Consider the following 25,814-nt stretch of genomic DNA (forward strand, 5'->3'; position numbering starts at 1 on the left):
AAAATTAACTAGAGAGTTTCATACATATTTATTGCTGGGACATGTGATGTTGCTGCCTACACAAACAAAATCATTGCATGGCCTCCCCGGGACTGAGCAAAGTCAGGGTCAAAGGCAGCCTCAGATTCTCGTGCACATGCTTGAGAACAGGGGGCCTGACACTCTATGCTCACTTCTTATGTCTGTGGGCATGCCTACTACCCAGAGACACAGCCCTTCTGGGGTCGGGGCAGCACCCACTCCAGAAAGCCATATCCATTAAGATGGAACTGGAAGGAGAAACTACTCCAGAATTGAGGGGAGGAGAAGGAAAGGGTAAATGAAGCAGGATACCTTTGTCTAGATGAATAAGGACTTACTCAAAATCTACCTCTCGGTTTTATTCCCATGCCAACAGAGGGGGAAGAATAATGCCATTGCACGACGTCCTCCTACACTACGTGGCTGTAAGTCATTTGGTAGTGACAGCTTCCGCAGTGGCATCTGCCCTTAACTTCCTTCCTGCCCTCTCTGTTCATCACCTTTCCCTGGATGCAAGGAAACATCAACTATGTGCATTCCAGAACACATTCTAATCTCAGGGACCCAGTCAATAACAATAAAACCCTGGCACTAAACAAGATATCCAGAAGATGACTTTTATTCTTAGATATTTTGAATCACCAATAAGAATGTGCCCTCCCATAAGGACATAATAATTTCTATTATAGCTATAGTGGTATTATATTCTGAGGATCAGATCCAGTTTCAAATGTGAATCAAAGTACAAAACTATTGACCTATTTTTTATTTTAAGGTCTAAAATTTAAAAGTTGGATTAGATTGAAAAGATTCAGACATATATGTAATACTCAATACCTTTCTTATCTCAGTCCTGTTCCAGGGTTTTAAAAAAAGAAAAAGTATTCATTAACTCTTGGCAGCAGTATTGGCTGAGAGAAGATTGCAGACAAGAACAGGACTTCCCAAAGAGCAGGAAGTAAACTTGATGCATCAGTCTTACATAAAAGCCAAGTGAAAAAAAATCCACAATTGCTAAAACCACTATCAATCTCAGTGATGTCAGGTCTTTCAGCTGGCACTAATGATTGGTAATGAACAGAGGAGTTAGCCATTATTTAAAAAAAAAAAAAAATTAAGACTGAGGACCAGTGGAATAAATCATATCAAGACTGACAAGACAGGTAAGCTAGTCATTAGAGCCTTCTGATACTACTTAATGATCTGAGCATCCCAGTATCTTCTATCACCTACAAATGCGTCCAAGTCTGCAGTGGGCTTCTGTGCACGGAGATCCATGACAAACAGCAGAACCGGGGGTAAGGCGCGTGGCAACGAGTATCAGCCGAGCAACATCAAACGCAAGCACAAACACGGCTGGATCCGGCGCCTGAGCAGCCAGCCGCGTCCAGGTCATCCTTCCCCGCATGCACAAAGGCCGCAAGTCGCTGAGCCACTGAGCAGGGAAGCTGCCGGCGGGACCCTACCCCGCCCCATTGGAGCATTTCTCCTTCCTGGAACCTCTCCTGCTCTTGTTTTTGTGGGGAGCTGGGACAACTCAGACATGAGCGCTCCTCGAACTGGGGAGAAGTCTAGGGTTGTACCGAAAGTAGAAGCAGGAGCTCAGACCTTGCCGAGTCTCTTTCTACGATACTGAATTAAGAAGAATTCCGGACATACAGTAGGGGTCACCAGTGAACCCCGTGGATTCTGTTCACGGCTTTCACCACCAGTTACCCACAACCCACCTGCGCCCTCCTGTGTTATCTGAGAGCAGATCTCAGACATTGGGTTATTTAAGTATTTCAGAATGCATCTCTCCAAGAAAAGGGCTCTTAAAGACATAATCACAAAACTTTACACACCTAAAAAAAGGTGGTTAAGAATTCCTTAATATCATTGCCTAATAAATGTTGAAATTAAAAAAAAAAATAAAAAACTATGATACAACTATGATAGTAGAATCTATGTTCCAAAAGACAGGGACACAGAAGGTTTCAAAAGGTAAGGACAAAACAGGTATTAGAATTTTTTAAAATTTCCTTTTTAGAAAATAAGACACTATCCAATTACAAAAACAATGCATGTTTCTTTTACCAAAGGAAAGGGATATAAGAAAATTAACATACCCATAAACTTAGCACCCAAGTATAACTACAACTAATGTTTTGGAAAATAGACTTTTAAGCATATTTCCTAACGTAGATGTTATATATCAAAAATTGATTAAGAGGGTGCCTGGGTGGCTCAGTGGTTGAGACTGGTCATGATCCCCAGGTCCTGGGATGGAGTTTTACATCAGGCTCCCCACAGGCTGCCTACTTCTCCCTCTGCCTGTGTCTCTGCCTCTCTGTGTCTCTCATGAATAAATAAATTTTAAAATCTTAACAAAAAAAGCTGATTAAGACTTTGCTTACAAAATATTTCTTGTAAATTTTAATTATAAATTACGGTTAAATACAACTTCTCTGAGGCATTCTGGAGCTGAATTTAGCTCTGATGCAGGCTTGTGCTGGACTTACAAAAGTACTAGAAGGTTCTTTTTAAGACAGTTGTTAAAAAAAAAATAAGACAGATGTTAATCAGATAATCAAGCCCATGGCTCAAAAGGATGCAGATTTTTCAGACAAGTTTTCATAAAACCAAAGTATAATTTTCTGGCTACCTAATATATATACACACACACACAAAAGCAAGAGAGAAAGCATGCTTTTTGTGTGTTTCAGTGCTGATTAACATATTTGAAAATATTTGAGCTACCTCCCGAACAGGATCTTCTAAGACAAAAGGACTTCCTTTCATCCACACTTAAATAAACTTCTGTTTTTAAAGGTATTAGATACCAGTTCTGTCATGGCAGATGGGATAGGAAATGTTTCCTCCACAGCAATAATCTTAATTTGTTCTCGGACCCAAAGAATTCTTTTGAAATGCACATAAAAGCATTGTCCAATCACTATGAGAGACAACAGTGAAAGTGTGGTGACAAAACCAAAATTGTTCCACATGTAGCCTCCCAATGGCCTTTGGGTGAAAAATGCTAACCAAACATTTTCATGGTGAGCAGTCAATTCACTCATTTGTCTATCAGGGACACCTGCATGAGGTTTCTCTTCGATCTAGAAGCACCATCCTAGAGAGCCATATTAAAGTGATTACACAATTAGAAAAGTCTATTGGTACCAATTACTCTAAAAGTCTCCAGATGGAGATCCATTCTTCCACACTGGGTGGCAGAAAACATGAGCCTTCCACAAAGGACTGGTTGAAATCCTTAAGGCAAGCCTAGGGGGTGAGCACCACAGGGTGGCGGCAGCCCTTCTTCCTCGCAGCTGTCCCAGCTCTCCAACCAGCCCAAAACACAGGAGGGCTGCCAGGGTATTCTGCACAAAAGGGCATGTTGTGACACCTGATGTCTGAAGTGAAAGACCACCTATCATACCACAGAACAGACGTAGCTCTAGAACTTGCCAGAGATCTCAGCCTCAAACTCCCTGACATCATCTCCTTTCAAGAGCCTAAGAACCAGGAGGGGGGATGAGTGACTGTTTAATGGGGACAGACTTTGGTTTTCAAGAAGTCCTGGGGATGAATGCATGGTGGTGGTTGCACAGCAGTATGCTTTATGTCACTGAATTACACACTTAAAACTGGCTGGAACGGAAAATTTTATGTATATTTTGCTACAACGTATGCATGTATATGTGTATGTCTGTATAAATATATACAGCTGGGATTTGTGAGAGGTTGTCTCAGAGACATCCTAACCATTCATTTGTCCAGGTTCTGCACGTCAGACCATGAATGAGCTGGCCTCGCCAAGAGCTCTCCCAACAGCACAATCACCCCTTAATATGATATCCTTTGTTTTCACAGAGGGCAAACCTAGGACTTGGCTGCGTGGACACTATTCCTACATATTATATACTACTTTTGGCAAAAACAATTTATTATAAAAACAAACAAAAAAAAACAATTTATTGCATTGTTCACTTCGTACCTTCTTCAATCTCTTAAGAAAAATCCAACATGTCCTTCAGTTTTTAATATATGAAAATATTTTCCTCCTGATGAAGTAAAACTATTATTTTTTCAGATATAACAATTATGAAAAAATCACTATATTTCTCTAGGTTACAGCTTTATTTGTAGGATGTTCAGAACTAAAATTTTTAAGTGCAAACATTCTTATGTCATGTATTATTGTAATTCACTTCCTTTTCTATTGTACATGGCTCTTATGTTATTTAGTGTCTTATTTTAAAGGACATTAGTGTCTTTGGGGAAAGGTGGGTTATAATAAACTATGCAACCACTCACAATGAAGATGAGTCTTTACAGAGAAAAGGAGCATGATCTAGCTAGCTAGCATGATCTAGCTTGGGCAGCTTTTATAAATAATTTGGTAAAAGATTCTAAATACTAACAACCATTTAAGCTGAAAACAAACAATGTTTCTTGCAGGGCTAAAAATTATACCACCTGATTACACTCTGAACCCAGAAAAACAAACCATAACTGCATCCCTATAGTTCTAGAAGTAGCATGCAGAATAAGCAGTCTGGTACTGCCAAAGTGAGAGAGACTCAAAGGTCAAACTAACCTTCTCCCCTTTTTTCCCTCTAAATCAGAATGCACATGAGTCAATAAAGCATTTCCACACAAAAATTCTACCATAAATCTCTGCTGGACAATAATGCCTGGCTACCTCTATTCTTCACATTTCAACAGCCACCATCTAAATCAAATTTTCTGCAAGAGAGGAATAGTATCTTTATTTGGTAATTAGTTAGGAAAATGAGAATGAAAAAAAGATGGGATCCCAGTTGTCTGGACTACCGTATGGTTTTAACCCTAAAGTTCTATCCCAGAGCTTCTGGCCTTCTCTTAAGGACTGTCTATGTTGGAAGATAAGAAAAGGATTTAGAAAGTTTTTTTTTTTTAAGTCTCAAGTATCCTTTTATTATAACCTCACTAAAATGTATTCTTCAATCAAGTCAATGAATGGGATGGTTAGTGATGTCCCTGAACGGAAGAGAAGAGGAAACACATCTACTTTTCTTAGTCACCAGATGAAGTGGAATCACTCGTCCTCCTCCTGGCATAATTCTATACCTGCCCATGATCTCGGACAAGCTGTGGCATATAATGAAAACTTAATATCCTACTTATTCTAAAGTTCGTATTACATGACCCACAAATTATTGGCCCTAAAACGAATTCTAATTTTTGTAATTTACTAGTAAGCTTTGAGGGGAAAAAAAGGAGCCTCTGAATTAGAAAAATCAAACCTTCCTGTATGTTTTGCGTTGTGTGTTCTATGAACTATTAGTGATTAACATTAAGCTGTAATAGCTACTTTTTTTTTTTTTTAAATTTTTTTTTTTATTTATTTATGATAGTCACACAGAGAGAGAGAGAGAGGCAGAGACATAGGCAGAGGGAGAAGCAGGCTCCATGCACCGGGAGCCTGACGTGGGATTCAATCCCGGGTCTCCAGGATCGCGCCCTGGGCCAAAGGCAGGCACTAAACCGCTGCGCCACCCAGGGATCCCTGTAATAGCTACTTGACGGGATGAGCACTGGGTGTTATTCTGTATGTTAGCAAATTGAACACCAATAAAAAAATAAATTTATTATTAAAAAAGCTGTAATAGCTGTCTGATATTTGTTTAGGAACATATTACTCCACTTATCTGAGCACACCATATTGGATGTAATTTTAACGACAGATCATAGATACCTACTATTTTCATCCCAAATTGACATTTCACTTTATATCCTCATACTTTAGTGCAAAAGACCCAATTCTGCTGCAAAAATGTTTATGCGTTCATTATAGATTCAATGTAGAAGAAGGAAAAAGTACCACATTTAGTGTTAATCCTCATATTTCCAAAACACTACATATAGCAATTACTCCTGTGCTAAGGCTTCAGGCTCATCAGCAACTTGGTGAGGTGCTCACAGTATAAAATATCTTCCCTTATCTAAGCAGATGAGTCTCAGAGCCAGTCTTTAGTATTACATCGCTGCCATCTTTACCTGGTATTTTTAATCTTCAAAGGACTTTAGCTACAACCTCATCAGCAAATGTTTCAAGCAAAGTGCTCTATCAAAGTCATTTTTTCCTAAAGAGGAAAACAGGCAGGGAAGATGTAAGGGAAGAAAAGATAAATTTACCTGCATCAATTTTCTGGAGAGCTCATTAGTGAGGAACTCTTCTTCCTTCTCATAATTTACAGCAAGGGTTTCTTTCTCCTTCTGCAAAGCCTGGATTTTCTTGAATAAAGTATTACTGATGAATTCTTCCTCTTGCTCAGCCCTGGCTTGCTGTTTAAGGGGAAAAAAAAAAATTAAAGAGAGGAACAAAAACAGCAACAATATGTTAAAGAAACAGGAAATTTATAATTGAAATAGTTCTTATTTACAGAGAGGGCACCCATTTTAATGAGATTTCTATTTTTAACTGTGAACCAATGCACACTAAGATACATAAACCAGAAGGACTGAATAGCAACCCTAAAAGCAAATCTGGCTTTTTCCCCAAAGGGCCCCTGTACTACGGATGGCTCCTCTTCTTAAAGTGATGCTTCAAAGATATTAATAAAGATTGTTTTACAATTCTTTTAATCAATCCCAAGTCAATCACTAGACTACAGAGACCCTTCATATGGGAGACAGGTCCAATTCTGGGATATGGTCATCAATTCATTGTAATTCTCTGCAAGTCACTATATCCCAAAGGTTTATAGTTAAAATATATGGACAACATGTTTTACTGAAGCAGAGAAAGTAAAATCATGTCACCTCTTTAGGATGTTACTGAAAGGGTTTGAATATGCAATTTTAAAATCAATGCAGATATACAGGGATTTGTTTCCATGCTCAATGAACAGTCATTGTAAGGAAATATACCAAGCAGCTAAAAAGAATTGAGGTAGCAGGAATCCAACCAGTGAAAAGTAAGGGTGGATGAAAAGGCTTATTTTTTACTTTATTAACTTCCCACTGGGAATCTTTTGGAGGTGAGGGCAAGGACAGCCATTACTGAATTTTAAAAACAGAAGAAAAGAGGGTCAGGATAATTCAATGGAGATGAAAATATTCTTCTGTAGCTTCCCCCACCAACCTACGTTTTAACAGAATAAACAGAAAAACCTAACCATCCTTGAAGGAAATTAATCTTTTTCAGAAAGAGGAAACTTGTTTCAACTCTACTCAAAGCACTTTTTTAAACTGCATCATTTTGATGCACTCATCCCAAGTAATGCACTCCTGTTTTATCAGCCAAGCTGAGGCAGAAAGAGCTCCATCAATTCCAAGCCTCTAGCACCTGTCACTTATAATAATAATAATACTAAAGCCAGAGGGCAGGAGACAAAAGGGCACCAGCACTAAATAATTACCACCTTGCTGTAAAACCTCTGACCAGCACTCCCAAGTCCAGAGGTTTAGATTTCTGTACCTAATTCTAGCTCCCCAGGGCCCGCACCCTCACAGCCATGGTTTCTGGGGAGTCTGTCCTCTGTGCTCTCTACCTCTGTGGCCAGAAGGAAGGACACCAGTCCTCAGAACTGCTTGTCAAGCAATTCTACAAAAGAGAGCCCTGTATAGTACCTGGGAGTGGAAGAGGCAGAAGCAGAGGCCCCCACCCTAGCTGAGGAGGGAGCCCGATGCAAGACTCAATCCCAGGACCCCAGGATCATGACCTGAGGCCAAGGCAGACACTTAACCACTGAGCCACCCAGGCCCCCCACCCCCATGTAGTACTTCAATTGAAAAACAGAGCTACACAAAAGGCAGAAACTTTGGGAGAAGGTCCAGCACTCACATTCTTTAAGAAACCATTTGGGATAAGCAAGGAAAACTGAGCACGTAGGAACACATCTCAGCAAATAAACTTGTATTTCCATGCAAGAGCACCCAGGGAGAGGTCCCTAGGCTTCTTCAGTGGCTCCCTCACACATGAGATTTTGTTAGCCCTTCCTAGTGCTGAACTCCCCCCAGGGGTCCAGATAACCTGCTGAGGGGCAGTGCTTCCCCTCCCCACTGTCAAAGATTCCACGGCTCCCCTTTAAAACCCACAGACTTCCAGGTGTCATCCTAGTGCAACGGGCAGGAATCCAAAGTATTTATGGAGGCACACTTGACACATATATCCAAGCCCGCAATCTGTTCAAGCTACTTGTTTTTCTGGTTTTGACTGACAACGTCCTACATGATTTGATTTCTGATTATTCTAAAAGTTACAGAACAGAAAGGTAGAGAGGGGCTGTAATGCTTCTGCCAGTGATTCTGCACTTAATTATTCAAAGGGGTGATTGCCATAAATTATTTTCATTGTCCAGCCAGACTCAACTTCTTTCACGTTGCCTCACACTCGGAATTTTAGACAAGTTGTATATTTGATCACAAGCAGTCAAGAAAGCCAGACTCAGGCTCAGCAGAACACTCTCCCCTTTGCACTGGGGTGTGGAAGCAAGAAGCTGGAAATAAGGGATAAGCCCTAAGTGTTTGTTCATGTAGCTTCCACCCCTGCCTCCCCCTTCATCGAACCATTAAGTTACAGGGACAACAGATTTCAGTGTAATATAAAACAGAACTCTGCGATAAAAAGTAGATTTGTGGTTGCCAGGGGCTGGGGGGGGCGGGGGTGAGTGGGGGAAGGGGGAGTGTGAGAGATGGGGACTGACTGCTAATGAGTCCAGGATTTCTTTTTGGGGTGATAAAAATGTTCTGAAATTAGTGCTAACGGTTTACACAACCTTGTGCATATACTAAAAATCAATGAGGTGTACACTTTAAGAGGGTGGATTTTATCATATGTGAATTATACCTCGATTAAGAAAAAGCACTCTGATAATTAGCAGGGTTTGTATTTCGCGGAGCACCTGGTTTCCTTTGCAATTCTTCCCAGAGAAAACAAGAAAAATTTTAAAAGGATGGGGGCGGGGAGGCACTGAAGAGCACCAGATCTGCTCTGAAGTGCCTTCCCAAGTAAGTGACACATCACTGCTCGTGAGAGGCTGAGGCTTTAGCGAACAAAATTATTCACCATTTTAGAATAGCCACTTAATTCTAGGCAAAGCCCATTAATGGAAAATGCCGCTCTCAGGACCCCTGAATAACACGCGGAACTGCTCTGTGGAAGCTTGTCAAAGCCTCTCTAACTTCAGCAGGGGTGAACAGGCCCTCACACAGGCTTCATAAAAGGCCTCCTTTAGCTGAAGTTTTTGCCACTTTTTAGTTTGAACCCGGGGCTGTTTGTTATTCTGCCTCCAGCGGAATGTGACATCCAGAGGAAAACCACTGGGAGGACAAAATTCCAGGTCCCCAAAATGTTAAACCTAGTTCACCCTTTTGCTAACTGGTCACAGATCATTGTAGGAATTAGCACACAAACGAGGACAAAAGATAAGATTCTGCATCCAATATAGCCTCAGAGAAAATTTCCTAAAAGATTAGACAGAGTGTACTGACAACCAGGGCTAAACTTGATTATCAGACTCTGAACTGAGCGCCACACAAAGCTACTCCCCTCATCCGGCCCCCCACAGCTTTCTCCCAGGCCATGTGCATCACGGGCCCAATTTCAGTCTTAGTCCTGGCCTTTTTTCCCCTAACTCTAAGACAAGTCTTTTATTTAAGCTGTAAGCAAATTATCATTCCAATTTATCCCTCCCACCCCCCCGCCCCAAAAGAAGCCAAGAGCCAGGTCGACAGTGGCCCTAGGAGCAAAGAAGCCAGCCCCAGGCACCATTTGCCAGCACTGGCAGTTAGAAAAACAAGTGGACAGAGCAAAGATCAAACAAGCTATCATTTAAAAATCTCATCAGTTTGATCAATCTAGTTCCCTTTTTATCTGAAATGCTTGAAAATTTCAGCACACCTAAACACATCCAAACTAAAAAATAATATTATTTCAAAAGCTAAATAAATGAATCATGGTTCACTGTAACTTCAAAATGTGAACAAAAAATTAGGAATGCTTTGAAAGAGGAAAACTTGTGTTCTGCCTATGTCTGTAGAGCCGAAGATTGGTAAATCTGGGGAAGATTTTTTTAAATATCCATAATTATATTTGCATATTCAATATGTTCTAGATGCTGTGTTCAGAAATTCAGTGACTCTGGTATAACCATACTCAGTAGTATCAGCTATTTTTGCCCCTCCCCTAGCAGAAATCGTCTGAGGTCTATAAATACGAGGACTAGAGCAAAAAGCATCTCTCCATCTCTCCACATCCTATCAAAAATCCAACATTAAAAAAAAGAGGGGGGGGACAGTAATAGGAATAGGACAGGAGAAATTTACCAAGTACTCTGGCAAAAATAAACACCAGCCAAATTCTTAGAAAAATTATTGTTTCCTGAGTCACCACATATTTAGGCAACCATATTCTAACTGAGCACAATTTTCTGTGAATAAAGACAACACAGCTCACTCTGACCCACTGCTATGATGACCAGGGCACAAATTTGACAGGAGATTCCAATGTGAATCCAGCAGTATTTTGAAGATCAGTGGGTGGAGAAAGAAGAATTCAAAAACTCTCAACAGCAGCACTCACTGCTGATGAGAAAATTCAAGTGCCAAAACCAAAATCATGTAGGATGATGCAATTCATGATCTGTCAAGCATAAGGAAAAAAAAGTTTTCCAGAGCAGGCAATATTTGATAGCAGCCATAGGTAAAAAATATAATCAAGAGAAGATACGAGTGACCACCAAGATAACACACTGGCATTTGTTTTTAAAAATTACTTTTGATTGCTGACTTGTTTTAATAACAAAAGAAATCATAAGAGTAAGATTACCTTGAAGCTCTAATGCTTAAGAGTTCAGGCAAGCTCTATTTATTATTTTAATTATTTACATTTAGGAATTTATTTAAATATATTATTTAAATTCACTATTATGTTGTCTAGTCACTTACAATCCATATTCTAATGATTTCAACATCTCAGTTTGAAATAGCATTAGAAACCAAATTGTTACAGTAGCAGGAACCACCTAACACGAAACCAGGCAAGTGAATGAACTCCGCGCTTTCTCCACTGTCACTGACTAGGTTCACCACAGCATATGTGCACTGGCCACAGAGATGCTCAGAGTTCAACAGAACCCATGCCTGATGGCTGGTTTCTCTTGGGGGAAGTCTCCTGATCATCAGTCATACCAATGGGTTTATGAACACAAACCACTGCCCACTGTGGTCCTGCATGGTCTGTTTAACATTTAAGTACCAATACTACAGGGGTGGGCAGCAGCTGACACAGAAGATAAGCCCATTAAGTACCTTCATTTCTTTGATTAGAAGAACTAGAGACATGATTTCAATTACATGCATGAGAATCAGAATTTTCCATGTAGTCTGTGGAAGAGCTAGGTTATTTTGTGTTTCCTCCATACATACTGCACACTAGGCTTATGGCAAAAACAATTAATAATCAGTAAATTAAAGCACTTATTTATTCCATTCCAGTACTGCCAGCAAATTACTGAGTGTGAGTATACAGGGATCAGAACAGAATCATTGTGAGCCCTTGCAACTGTGCTATTCTGCCCCAGATACCACACCTAGGCCATTTGCAGGACTGCAGGGCAAGAGAGAAACAGCCAGAAAGCCTAACTTGCAGGACCAGAAATGCTCAGAGAATCTCAAGGTTAAGACTAACTCCAACAGCTACCAAGTTTCATCAACCTGCTGTACCTGTCAAACCAGCTTCAGTGAAAGACAGGTCTTTACCACTCTGGTGTCAGACTGCCTTCTTCACAAGATGCCCACCTCCAGCAGTGTGACCCCGACAAGCGATGTGACCTCTCTGAATCACTGCCTTCTCCTCTGTAAAGTGAAAGTAATGGTACCTCCCTCTGGGTTGGAGTGAAGATAAACCCACATAATTCACAGAAAGCTGAGCATAGTATCTTGCATAAGGAAGCATTCAAAAGATGGTTGCCAAAAGGCCTGGGAAGAAGCATGTAAAGGCGGATTAATGAGAAAAGAGCGAAGTCTTATGGAGCCTCCCCTCATTTAACTAAAAGTTGAAAAGGACATAATTATGGCACATCCATAGAAACACATAGCAGAACCATCAAAAAATATATATATATGGTTTGCACTTACTCTCATGAAAAGATATCCAACAACAAATGATTAACTGAAATACCAAAACTGAATGTTTATATCAAAAGTAGAAGGATCCTATGCCGGGTTTCCACAGAAAAATCACACACCAAGGACACAATACCGTATGAATAAATAAACAGAAACAATCTACTTACAATTCCACACGTACACACTAACTACCCCACCTTCAGGACCAGCAAAGGCTTCAGATATTCAAATTCTCATTAACTCTAAAATAATTTTAGGTGAAACATTAAAAAGAAATAAAACATGGTGAATGAGCAACAAGAAAATAGATCAGGCAGGTTTGAAAAAGAAAACAGAACTTCTTGAAAGAAATGTTTAAATTCATCACGCATTTTGTATTTCAATAGCAAATTTGACACAGCTGAATAGCAAAGACTGAAAGAAAGAAGAATTAATCCAGAATGTAGACCAAAGAAACAAGAAAATGGAAAATGGGAAGGATATCAATAGAGACAGGAAGGAAATGAAAAATTTGACATACACCTCACTAAAGATTAAGAGGAAGAAAACATTTGAAGACGACGGCTTCAAATGGTGTATCTCAGAAATACCATCTGAGAATTTCCCAGAATCTAATGAAAGATGTGAATCTATAGATACAAAAAGCAACCAAGAATTGGTACCTGGACACATTTTAACCCAACTGTACATCATTAAGACAAAATCTTAAAAATAAGTCTAAAGAAAAAGCAGATGATCCATAAAGAAACAAACAGACTGACAATCACTTCCCAACATCAACAAGTAAAGGAGACAACAGAATATTCTCAAAATTCTAAGACAAAACAACTGGCAAACTATACTAGGATATCAAGAAAAACTGTCTTTGAAGAAAGAAACAAAGACCACATTTCTAACATAAACCAAAACTGAGTTTATCACCAATAGACCTACACTTAGAAGGCGTCTACAGGATGGATTATTCCAGAAGAAATGTCTACAATGCACAAAAAACTGATGAGCAAACAAACTGATAAAAATGAAGGATAATCTCAACAAAGATAACACCTAGTCTGTGAGATGAAAATGTCAGTGAGCCCTCTTGTTCAACAACAGACCCCAATCCTTAAAACCAGAAAGAGACAAGCCCACTTAACTCATGCTCTAAGAATGAGTGTTTATTTATCACACTTTCTTTAGGCACTAAAGATGTTCTGTAGTGTGTGAACATTCCAACCTCCAGACTAGAAATGTATGCCTAGAAGACCACACCCCACCAAATTTCCTTCCTTGCCCAGGATCATGGGTTGCACCAATACCAACCCCCACCTATGACCATGTGTTCCCTGCCGGCTCTCTTGAGGACCCCTCTGGAACCCCTCCAATCAAACTCCAGGAGTCTACCTTGTGTGAGGTCAGTTGTTAAGGTTTGTTGATCCTGCCACCTCCCCACCGCTGCCAGCACCCAAAATAAATTTCTCCCTTTCTGTTTTCCAAATCCCTCTTGAGTTACTGGCTTCTCTTGCAACAAGTTTATCCAGTAACAGTGTTGGCAAACCCAGCCAGGGCCCCCTCGGGACTGCCTGGGTGGGGCAGGTGGCCACCGCAGGATGCCAGGACTCACTTGCTCTTTCCTGAGCTGGTGGCTGCGCTAGATCATCCAGAAACAAAAATACTGAACTAGCACTAAAATACTAAGTAGTAATAGTGTCAGTCAAAGGGGATGGTGAGAATTAAAACATTTTAAGGTCCTCATATTTTAAATGTGCAAGGTAAAATTTCAAGGATAACTAGTAAATGAATAGAAATGGAGAAATTCTAAACCAGTAGAAAAAAATACTTAAAAAGGTCTGAAAGAAAGAAAAAGATGGTAGAAAGAAGGAAACTATATCAGTAAATCATAATAAACACAAGTAGACTAACCTAGACAGATTGTGAGATTGGGGAGAGCGTGGAGAAGCAACGCCTAAAACATATTAGATATAAAAGTTTCAAGTACAGAGGTGAAAAAAGATACACCATACAAACAATAACCCACCCCCCAAACTGGGGGAATACAAGGCTATATTAATATCTGTCTTAAACAGATTTTGTAACAAAACACATTTTTAGGAAGTTCTAGCAAGCACAGAAAAAATAGATAAAAATTCAAAGTATGATAATTGGTAAAGAGAAAACAAAACTATCATTATTGGCAGCATTATTTAAAAACTATAAAACTCGGGGCATCTGGGTGGCTCAGTCGGTTAAGCATCTGACTCCTGATTTCAGCTAACATCATGATCTCAGGGTCCTGGCATCCAGCCCCGCATCAGGCTCCATGCACAGCAGGGATCCTCTGCTTGAGGATCTTCCCTTTCCCCTTGCCCCTCCTCCTGCTCCTACACATCCTCTCTCTCTTAAATAAATAAATAATTAAAAAAAAAAAAAGAAACTATAAAACTCTCCTGGAAATTCAAGTAATTAAAAGAAAGATAAAGACCATGGATTTTGTATGTACCAGCCATAAACAGAACACACATTTCAAAAAGATATTATTTAATACAGTCATGAAAATTTTAAGGCACCTAAGAATACATCAGCCAAAAGATATCAAAGATTCTATGAAGAAAAGAAGTCTGGACTGAAATATACTCAATGAAGAAAAATACATGAATAGATATACAAAATTTACTACTGTAGAGATGTCAATTCTTTCCTAATCGCCCATGAATTCAATGCAATTTAATTAAAATATCAACGGGGTTTTTTGAGAAACCTGACAAGCTGATTCTAAAATTTGTCTTAAAGCACAAGGGCCAAAAAGAGGCAGATCTCCCGAAGAATATCAGGAAGAAACCTGCCCTACACAGAAAGAGACTCACTATAAACCTCGAGCTATTCCCTCATACACTGCTGTGGGAGTGCAGAGTGCTGCTACCATTTACAACACAGTCTGGATGATTCCCAAAGGGGAACCTCAAGTCACCATACTACTCAAACCACTCCTAGGTAAATACCCAAGAAAATCGAAAACTTTTCTTCATGCAAAACCTCGTATACAAATGTCCCAAGAAGCATTATCATTAGGGCCTAAAAGTGGCACTAACCCAAATGTTCGTCAGCTGATGAACAGAAACAAAATGTGGTCTGGCCATACAAAAATAAAGTCCTGACAGTACAGCATGGATGAACTTTGAAAATATCCTTCCTAGTAAAAGAAACCAGACAAAAAAGGCCACAGAATGTATGATTCCACTTACATGGAATGTCCAAATGGGGCAAATCTGAAGGGATGGAAAGTACATTAGTGGATGATGAGGGCTGAATGTGGGGGAAATAAGAAATGACTACTAAAAGTTTGACCTTTCTTTCTGGGGTGATAAAAATGCTCTGTAATTAAACTGTGGTGATTGTTACCTCATTTTACTAAAAAACAACTGAATTGTATATTTTAAAAGAGTGGGGATCCCTGGGTGGCACAGCGGTTTGGCGCCTGCCTTTGGCCCAGGGCGTGATCCTGGAGACCCGGGATCGAATCCCACGTCGGGCTCCCAGTGCATGGAGCCTGCTTCTCCCTCTGCCTATGTCTCTGCCCCTCTCTCTCTCTGTATGTGACTATCATAAATAAATAAAAATTAAAAAAAAAAAAAAAGAGTGACTGTTCTGGTATGTGAATTAGATCTCAATTTTAAAAGGGAGCTGGGTGGCTTAAGCCACTCGGGGAGATACAACAAACCCTTCAGTCCCCAGGGCCCAGGCCAAGAGCCCCAGCTTCAAGAGAGGGCAGACGCCAAACCAGCACTGGTCTGTGTGTGTGTGGACCCAGGCGGCCGGACGGGGGTCCTTCCCCCAGGACTCAAGCAAAGATCCACAGCCTCTGGGGAAAGGGCAGGAAACTCTGTCCTGAAGACCCACAGAAGAGATTCAAGTCAGAGAACATGGTGTCTCTATGGCCCAGGCACACAAATCCAAGACTAGCCAGATGAATGAGAGAACCACCTTCCTCTACAAGGAGCCTGGGAATGAGCAACAATCACGGTGATCTAGGCTCAATCAAGAAAGGGCAAAGGCGTGAAGATTATGGTAGCCCAGGCCCTGGAACTTGCTAAAAGCTGAGAAGGCAGAGCAAGAACATAAGGAAAATGGAGTGCCACAGGCCCCACTCTATATATAAGGTACTGGAGGGATTTGAAGCTTGTGGAAAAATGATAAACAACCACCAACAAAACTCAAATCCAGTTCAACGACTGATTAGACGGACTCAGTCTCACATTGATGGCCCAACAGAAGAGACATACTAATTTCTGGTCATAGTATTATTCATTTCAGTCTTCGCTATACAATGTCTGTAGTCAGTCAAAAGTAACAGAAAAGTGAGGGGGTGCCTGGCTGGCTCAATTGGAAGAGTGTAGGACTCTTGATCTCAGGGTTCTAAGTTCAAGCCCCATGCTGGGTGTAGAGATTCCTTTAAAAATAATAAAAGCAAAAACATCCTATTTGAGTAGGATAAAGGAGGTTTCTTTCCCCCTTCTTTAGTATGGAGTCAATTCAAGGCATACTCTTCACAAGTTTCTTTGGTATTTTCTCATCTTCCCTCACAGAATTATTTATCTCCTTACCAAATTGGTAGTACACTCAAAGTACTCTAAAGGCCCTACCCCAGTATAGCAAAATACCCAAACAATCCTTTCCCCAAAAGCAATCACGCCCCCAAAATCAGCTACCTTCCTTTCCTTATAAAACAAAGTTATGAGCACCTAGCAGCCCTTTCAACTGGCAATTGAAAAGCAATCAGACTGACCTAAATTATACTAAAATGTGAAAGACTATTTTCCCAAGCCTGATGATTTCTTATGAGGACAGGAGGGCATAATAGGATCCCTGGCTGAGTGTCTTCATTCTATCGGTTATCTATCACTATGTAACAAACCACCCCAAAATGTAATGCCCATAAATAACAATGAACTATTTGACCTCATTCTAGAGGCATTCCCTTGGCTAGTTTCACTGAGCTCACCCATACTGCTGCATTCAGCTGGAAGTTCAGTTGAGCTTATATGATCCAAGATCAAGGGAGTAGGAAAAAGTTTTCATTTCTTAATGAGAGAAGCAGTAAAATGCTACTCAATCAGGATACTTCTCTTTTTCAAAGTTTCTTCCCTTCTTGTGAAGACACACATTTCCTAAAATCTCTGTAAATGATGAGCATGAGAGAGGAACAACTCTAGAATTTGATTACTTTAGGTCAGTGTGCATTGTTAATGAAAATGAACCTATTAACTATGGTCAGAAGCTTTTTTTTCTTTTTTTTTTTCTTTTTTTTTTGGATCATACGATGAGCAATTCCTACCACTAAAACTCATTTCCTCACCTACTGACAGCACTAGATGTAGAGTCTCACAGTGGAAATAACAACGTTTCCCAATTATAAACACAGGCATTGGTCCTGCGATATCATGAAAGGTAACCTCCTCGGATCTATATGCAATATTTAAAAAGAGATCAGACAACAACTGTGCCTAAGAGTCTCAAGACACACACATCTGTAAGAACTGTCATAAACTGGACAGACTAAAGATACAAAGAGAGAAATGAGCACATCAGTGCTCTATGTTTGTGATTCTCATCACTCATTAACTTAAATGCATCATCTTCTTCACCTTGATGATATTACTACCTCCAGGGTACATCTCACTCAGCTCAGAAGCCATGGGGAAAGTTAAATATCCATTGCTCTTGGAAGATGTGCTCTTAAAACAGAAGCCTCTAGGGGCGCGCCTGGCTGGCTCTGTCAGTAAGGCATGTGACTCTCGATCTCGGGGTTATAAATTCAAGCCCCACACTGGGTACAGTGATTACTTTTTAAAAATACCTTAAAAAAAAAAGAAAAAAAAAAAAAAACTGGGCAGACCGGGTGGCTCAGCGGTTTAGCGCCGCCTTCGGTCCAGGGCCTGATCTTGGAGACGTGGGACTGAGTCCCGCGTTGGGCTCCCTGCATGGAGCCTGCTTCTCCCTTTGCCTGTGTCTCTGTGTCTCTGTGTGTCTCTCATGAATAAATAAATAAAATCTAAAAAAAAAAAAAAAACAAAAAAAAAAAAACAAAAAACTGAGGCCTCTACCGTTTTTTCACAAGAAAACCACTAATGCCACACCCTTTGTACCTCTACCTATCCCCAAACGCCTCGAAGTTTCCAGACTTGGTGCTGGGACACTAACTGAGATCAGGAAAACAGGAATATGAAATCTCTACAGCTCGACAAGATTGGAAAATGAGCATTACTACTCAGTTGCCCACTGTGCAGAGCAAAGGAATCCAGCAAGCACGGACTACTCCAAATGATCAATAGGGGGAGCTGTGGTACAGTGACCCCAGTGAAACAGGAAGGCAGGCCAGACAGAAAAGACAGGAATCCTTCCTCCCCAAAAGGTACTTTGATGACAGAAGCATCATGAAGAAAATTAGGAATGACAAAACCAAAACTCGAGGAAATATTTAATAATCTCACTGGTCATTTTCACCCTAGAGGAAGAGTTGACGGCAAACAATTATTATTCCAGATTGAATGCTGGTCAGGCACCATTTACAATGTGCCTAACTCATAGCTTTCCTAACCAGGAACCCTGCATTATTAACCATGTCCCCACTATTTCTGACGTGGGCAGGGGTGCATCTCAGCACTACACCCAGGAGGCATCCCTTGTCAATAATAGGCTTCCCCCTCAATAAGTTCCCAACCAGAAGAGCTGACAAGTAGAAGCAGCAACTACAGTGATTAGATCTTTTAAATGTAACTTAATACATATGACAGAGAACCTCCTACATGGCAAGCACTGTGCGGATATGGCAGTGAATATCACTGACATTGCTCCTGCCCTGAAGGGGTATATAATCCTCCTAGCAATTAAAGGAAAGTAACATCATTAATCTGTACACTTAGCTGTTGGCCTTGGAGTGATCTTGGCTGCATAAAACAGCCTGAAGAATCAAGGGATTTAAAATGAGATTAAGCGGCACAGAAGAAAAAGGTAAGTATTTTATCCACCACAGTAACAGAAGAAATGGCCCAGCACACAAGCACTCAAACTGCTGAATAATATAAACATAAACAAATATACAACTGTTATAGTGTATACAAATATATATATGTGTGTGTTTTTATAAAAGAATCATTAACTCTATGGACTCTATTTCCAAACTATATGATAAAAGTATTGATTATATTTCTGGCACAGTAGGAGGCTCCTTCCACACATCTCATTTGATCAATATATGGGCTTCACAGATTTCAGCCACACATAAAAATAAGAGCTGAGGGCAGCCCAGGTGGCTCAGGGGTTTAGTGCTGCCTTCAGCTCAGGACTTCACAGATTTCAGCCACACATAAAAATAAGAGCTGAGGGCAGCCCAGGTGGCTCAGGGGTTTAGTGCTGCCTTCAGCCCAGGATATGATCCTGGAGACCTGGGATCAAGTCCCATGTCGGGCTCCCTGCATGGAGCCTGCTTCTCCCTCTGCCTGTGTCTCTGCCTCTCTCTGTGTGTCTCTCATGAATAAATGAATAAAATCTTAAAAAAAAAAAAAAAAAAGAACTGAGAGAGGTGTCAAGCAACTTGCCCAAGGACCCAAGCTACTAAGTATCAGGGCTGCAATTCAAACCTCAGCCCTGGACTAGCTCCAAAGTTCCTAAGTCCTTTTATGGCCTACTCCACCATTCCAAATAACAAGGTCTTCCCCTAGTGTGAGGGATGTAGCACAATGCTCCAGAAAGAAGCCAAATCCACTAGCTCACCTTAAAGCTACCAGGTACTATTGCACAGTGTCTGAGCATGGCAAAGCAGCTCATCTGCCAGAGGGGATACCCTGTAATTTCTTTTCCCGAACAAAGTAACTAACTGTTGGATGACTGACAGGTAATCTTTAAGAACTGCACAAGAGCCACTTTTTTGCTACCACTACTACCACTGCTCCAAATGGGAGACCACCTATTTCCTGATGGTGTGTGACACTGTTGTTCCCAGGCATCCTGACAGCACACTCTGGCAAATCAGCTTTACTCCACATGCTCTTCTCTCCTGCTCTTGCAGAGTGAATAAAGGTGTATCTGTCAGGTTGAGGGAAGACAAGTCAAAGAAACCATGAGAGCAGGTCTGACACAAGCAAGCCAGTCAAGATTTGGATTCAAGTCCATCAGGAAACTGCAGGATAAGGAAGTTACATTCTCTTGTGTGTAAAAGAGCTAACGTATAGCAGGCCTAACCACTTTCTTTGAAGGCTGCTTACAAAGCTTAGTCCTTGACTGGGAATCTGAATATGGGAAAGGTTCCCACCACCCTGATTAAAGGGGCTCATTGTGTCAAAACTTTACAAACAAAATGTTCTCCTTTGGGAGTCTAGGATTTTGGTACATGCTAAGCAGAGGGGGCCTTCATGGTCAGTCTCAGTGAAACCATGGGTGCTGAGTCTCTCCTGAGCTTCCCTGATGGACATTTCACATGTGTTGTCATCACAACCTGTTGCCAGGGGGAAGTAAGTACATCCTGTAGGACTAGTGTAAGAGAACTCTTACAAGCTAATGCTCCCTCCAGACTTCGCGCTGGGTACCTTTGCTCTGTGTTGATTTTGCTTTGTAGCCTCTGGCTATAATAAATCCCAGCCATGATCATCACCGCATATGGATGATGTGAGTTCTCCAGGGGGTGGTCTTGGTGACCCTTGACTCACCCTGTATCCAGCAAGAATGCCCTTTCATCTAGCTTTCAAAAACCATGAGAGCCAAAGAAAGGGGCACACTTCACACCCATCACATCCTCATGATTTCAGTGTAGGGGTATAAGGTATAACCCGAAGTCTGAATTTAAGTGGCACCCTAAGAGGCCATGAGACTACTAAGCCAGAAAAATCTCCCCAGATCTCCAGGTTCTTAACCAACTACCTACTCACCAGCTTCAACTGGAGATCATGAAGGAGCCTCAAACGTAACCAACATCAAACACATCTTGAGTAAACCTTGGTTTTTCTTTGCCTTGCAGCCTTGTGCCCATTCGAGCCATCGGAACATCTTGTCTTTAACTGAAATAGATCTAGAATGTTTCTTTCAATTCTTCTCCTTGCCTCTGTTCTAGCCACCACCATTTTATATCCAGCTGACAACAGCTACCCAGACAGCCCTGATTTTTCCCCTCTTGCTCTCATACAATCTATGAGATGCTCCCTTCTGCATCCAAAAATGACTTTAGAGGCAGAAAACTAACCACTTCACTGTCCTACATCAAGCCCTCCAGTGCCTTAGATACTCAGAAATGCTGACTCCTTCCTGCCATCTACCAACCCTTCATGATGGAGTCTCTGCCTGCCTCTGCCCGCCATGCTCATGGCACGTCAGCTACACCAGTACATCTACCCCCACACATGCCAAACACATAATTCCTGTGTGGGACCTGGGCACTAGCTAGACCTTCCACTGCATGGCAGGCTGGCTACCTGGGCCCTGCCACCAAGTCTACAGGCAGCCCTCAGTCATCCATCCCATGGCTTCCCTTCCATCAGAGGACACATTCCCCCTCGAATGTTTCTGTGGGGTTGTTTTTACTTCTCTGTCTCCCTATCACTCCTCACCAGCACGTGGGTTTAGGAAGTAGAGCAGATCTGCTGGTGGCTATTGCGGCTTCGGAGTCTAGAACCGTGCCTGGCGTATGGCAAACACTCAAATACTAGACACACAGGCACTCTCTGAGAGGCAAGGAAAGCCTTCCCTTAAACTCTGAGCCTTTCCCACTTTGCTCTTCTGCTGGTTAGCTGATGGTCAAAGCACTGTGTCAGGTTCTTGTGACAGAAAAATGAGTAAAGTTCTGTCACTGCCCTTGGCACAGCTAGTCCAGGACTTCCAGATCCACCACAGCCTCTCCCACCCTATGTCAGCTTCCACGGATGCCAGCAATATCACAACACAGCCCTATCTATACTTGGTAGCTCTGACTTCCATTCTTCCTTCCTATCACCAATGCCACATAATGCTCACAAGTAGCCAAGGAAAGTGACTCACCTCTAGCCTGAACCTTCTTTCTCCTTCTCCTGTCCACAACAGGATCCCCTCATGCTCTATCTGGACTCATAACCACCCAGTTGGACTGCATTTCCCTACCTCCTTGCCAGCGAGGTGACCCTTGAGATCCGTATCTGGTCTAGAGGAGGTGAACAGAAGAAGGAAGCAGTGTGAGACTCTGGAGTCACATCTTTTAAAAGGAAGCATCAGGGGTGCCTGGGTGGTTCAGGTGGTTAAGTGTCTGCCTTCAGCTCAGGTCATGATCCCAGGGGTCCGGGGACAGAGCCCCACATCGGGCTTCCTGCTCAGCAGGGAGCCTGCCTCTCCGTCTACCTCTGGCTGCTGCTCCCCCTGCCTGTGCTCTTCTGTCAAATAAATAAATAAGGGATCCCTGGGTGGCTCAGCGGTTTAGCACTTGCCTTCAGCCCAGGGCATGATCCCAGAATCCCGGGATCGAGTCCTGCATCAGGTTCCCTACACGGAGCATGCTTCTCCCTCTGACTGTGTCTCTGCCCACCCCCTCTGTGTGTGTGTGTCTCTCATGAATAAATAAAATCTTTAAAAATAAATAAATTTTAAAAATAAAATCTTAAAAAAAAAAAGGAAGCATCGTCACCTATGTTCCTCCTTCCCACAGTCTGACAGCTGGCAGTTATGAAGCATAGAGGCAGCTAACCCCACAACAAGATGGTACAGCTGTGAGATGCAAGATCCTAGGCCAGTGAACATCACAGAGCCTGGAACTGGTGAGAGATAGTGAAAGACTCAGAGCCACCATATTTTGGGTCTCCCTTTCAGCAGTTTAGCTTCTGTCCTAGTACAATTCCTGAGATGAAAACTCATCAGTATAAGAAAGGCAGAAATAAGTGTAGAAATTAAAAGCTCCCCCAAGATACAGTAAATTAAAATTGGCAAAAAATTAAAAAGGCAAGAAGAGTATGTGTATTATGATCCCATTAAAGTTTTATTAATAAGGATAAATGCATTCATCTAGTAATAAAATTACATGTTTATTATATTGTATAAATGTATATAAGGATCATGCATATAAATCCCTGTAAATATTTTAAAAATTAATAGAACTGCACCCAAGAAATGTTAATAGTGCCTCTGGAGTTAAGGGCTAATTTGCCACAAAACATCCACGATGTTGAGAACACTGCCTTGTGCATACTAAGTTTTGTAAATATGAATATTTGCGGGCAGCCCGGGTGGCTCAGCGGCTTAGCGCCGCCTTCAGCCCGGGGTGTGATCCTGGAGACCGGGAATCGAGTCCCACATCAGGCTCCCTGCACAGAGCCTGCTTCTCCCTCTGCCTGTGTCTCTGCCTCTCTCTCCGTGTTTCTCATGAATAAATAAATAAAATCTTAAAAAAAAAAAAAAAGAATATTCGCTTTGCATCTGTGTGTAGACGCGCGTGCGCACACACACGCACACACATACACAACACGCACACCCCCCTGAGGATTGCCTTGCCTACAAACCCAAAATCAAGATTACATTAGCATCACCTAATATTCATTCTTTTAAAAAAAGTTAAAAAGGTAAATGCCCAATGCCAGGCCCCCCTCTCGACACAGCAGGGCAGCTCTGGGCTGTGGGGCCCAAGGCTCCTGACCAGGCCAGCTGGGGAACCAGAAACCAGTGCGCTAGCACTCAGGAGGCTGGGGCTCTGGTCCTGGCTATGCTGTGAACTCCTTGGCAAGTTTCCCTCTGCCCTAAGCCCACATTTCTTTCTCTATACAATGTGAGATAATCCAAAGTCCCTTACGATGACACAGCAACTGACAAAAATCAGCTACATTATCCAGGAGAACTCTAGGGAAAACCTTTTGTCATCAGAGGACACTGAGGCTAGTCCATGGGAAGTGGGAATGAGAACCCAAATATCGCTATTCCCCATTCAGTGCTCTTCCTACATCCTCCTCCTCCTGCCTCCAAGGCAGTGGGGTCTTATATGCTTGTACAGCAACAAAGGATCCTCCAAACTCAGTGGACAACTAGCAGCAGAAAGGCACAGGACTCTGATTAAATATAAGGGGATGCAATTCTCCCCCCAAAAGTAAAGGGCCCCTGGGTCAAGGGACTTAGGGGAGAGAAAGGCTAGGGGGTGGGGAGTGGGGGTGAAAAAAGAAACATTACAAAAGAGTAGAAGACTCCCAGGAAAATAAGTAGTCTATTAGGCAAAACATTGCTAACACTGTTATCTATGCCTTCCAGAGTTGGCCTATACATTTGAGAAAACTGGTTCATATTATAGGCACACTGTATCCCTCTACCCCACTTACTATATCCTAAGTATTCTCTGTAATTCAATTTCCTCCAATGATTTTTGATATCAGAAATATCCTATCTCGCTGATGTGCCCAATCTCCCTGACGCTCCAGATGTTTTCAATACTTCCACTGTAAGAACTGTTACAGAGAACATGCTTGAACAGTATCTGATACTACACTAGCTGGACACTCCTTCCAGATTCTGCAACGCTGGGTTTCAGTATGGAGTTAAGATATTGGCATTTAAAGCAAACAGCTTTTGACATTCTTCAAAGCTACAAAGCTTCGTCTGCCTCCCATGCAACTGCAGATGAGAAAGTGGTAGCCAATTTACTCCGCCATTCATCATCCGCTTGGTGGTACAAATGTATTTGGGGGTTTGGCTTCCACACTGACTTTCTATGGAGGCCAACTCCTCTTAAGAGCAGAAAGGCATGATACTTTGGCTACAATGGAAGACTGGCTTTGTGATTTGTGGGCTGATGTACGAAAGTTCTGTTTTTCTGTGAGGGAGGAGAAAGAGACAGTTTAACTGCTAGCAAGGGTTTACTGTTCAACATAAAATTTCTATTTCGGTTGCACATAGGGTTACAGTGGTCAAACTGTATTACCTCCTTGACATCCAGGTCTAAGTCTGTTTTGTTGGGCCAAAGATGTAACTTTTGAGTAGCACACAAGTAGTAACTTTCCCGGGACAGAACTTCTAAGAAAGTTCACTTTCCTGCTGTTAGGAATGAAGGTGAAAACCCAGCATAGGTCCTCGATTTTTTAAACAGAACTCCAAAATCCAAAAGAGTCTGCAAACCAAAAGCTGCAACCATTGGGCAGGAAGCCCAGCAGCCTGAACTGCATTGGCCTGGTGGCAAAGCCTGATTTAAAAGGACACAAGGCAGTGTGCGGCTTTATCATCGCACTCAGTGTGATGGAACACATGTTCTTCCGATGTGTTTGCTGATGGACTGTTGTTCCAACCCATTCAGAGGTGTTACATGTGGCATGCGTCCAGCACTGCCTTTCCATACCCCACCCCATCATGAGCTGAATTGTGCTCTTCCTGCCCCCCACCAAAGCTGTGTTCAAGTCCTTTCTCCAAAGTACCTGTGAATGTGACCTTATTTGGAAATAGGGTCTTTGCAGTTAAAATCAGATTAAGAGGAGGTCATTAGGGTGGGCCCTAATCCAATAGGACTGGCGTCCTTATAAGAAGGGAAAACACAGACAGAACAAGGATGTGACTGCAGAGGCAGAGACTGAAACATAACACCTGAAGCCAAGGAACACCTGGAACCCCCAGAAGCTTCCAGAAGCTGGCAGAGGCAGGGCAGGCCCCTCTCCTGCAGGCTTCCCATAGAGCACAGCCCTGCAACATCTTAGCTTCAGACTTTCAGCCTCTAGAATGTGAGAGAATAAATTTCT

General features: G+C 41.8%; 1 protein-coding gene across 3 annotated transcripts in view; it reads right to left on the reverse strand.

The window, feature by feature from the left end:
• Window positions 1–25,814, reverse strand: part of CCDC6 (coiled-coil domain containing 6) — a 111,272-nt gene that overhangs the window by 51,955 nt on the left and 33,503 nt on the right. For all 3 annotated transcript variants that reach the window (XM_077894613.1, XM_077894612.1, XM_077894614.1), the window contains exon 2: window positions 6,184–6,333. In XM_077894613.1, coding sequence (XP_077750739.1) covers window positions 6,184–6,333 — 150 coding nt within the window. The remainder of the gene's footprint in view (window positions 1–6,183; window positions 6,334–25,814) is intronic.

Source organism: Canis aureus, chromosome 4, assembly GCF_053574225.1.
Source record: "Canis aureus isolate CA01 chromosome 4, VMU_Caureus_v.1.0, whole genome shotgun sequence".
Classification (NCBI taxonomy): domain Eukaryota; kingdom Metazoa; phylum Chordata; class Mammalia; order Carnivora; family Canidae; genus Canis; species Canis aureus.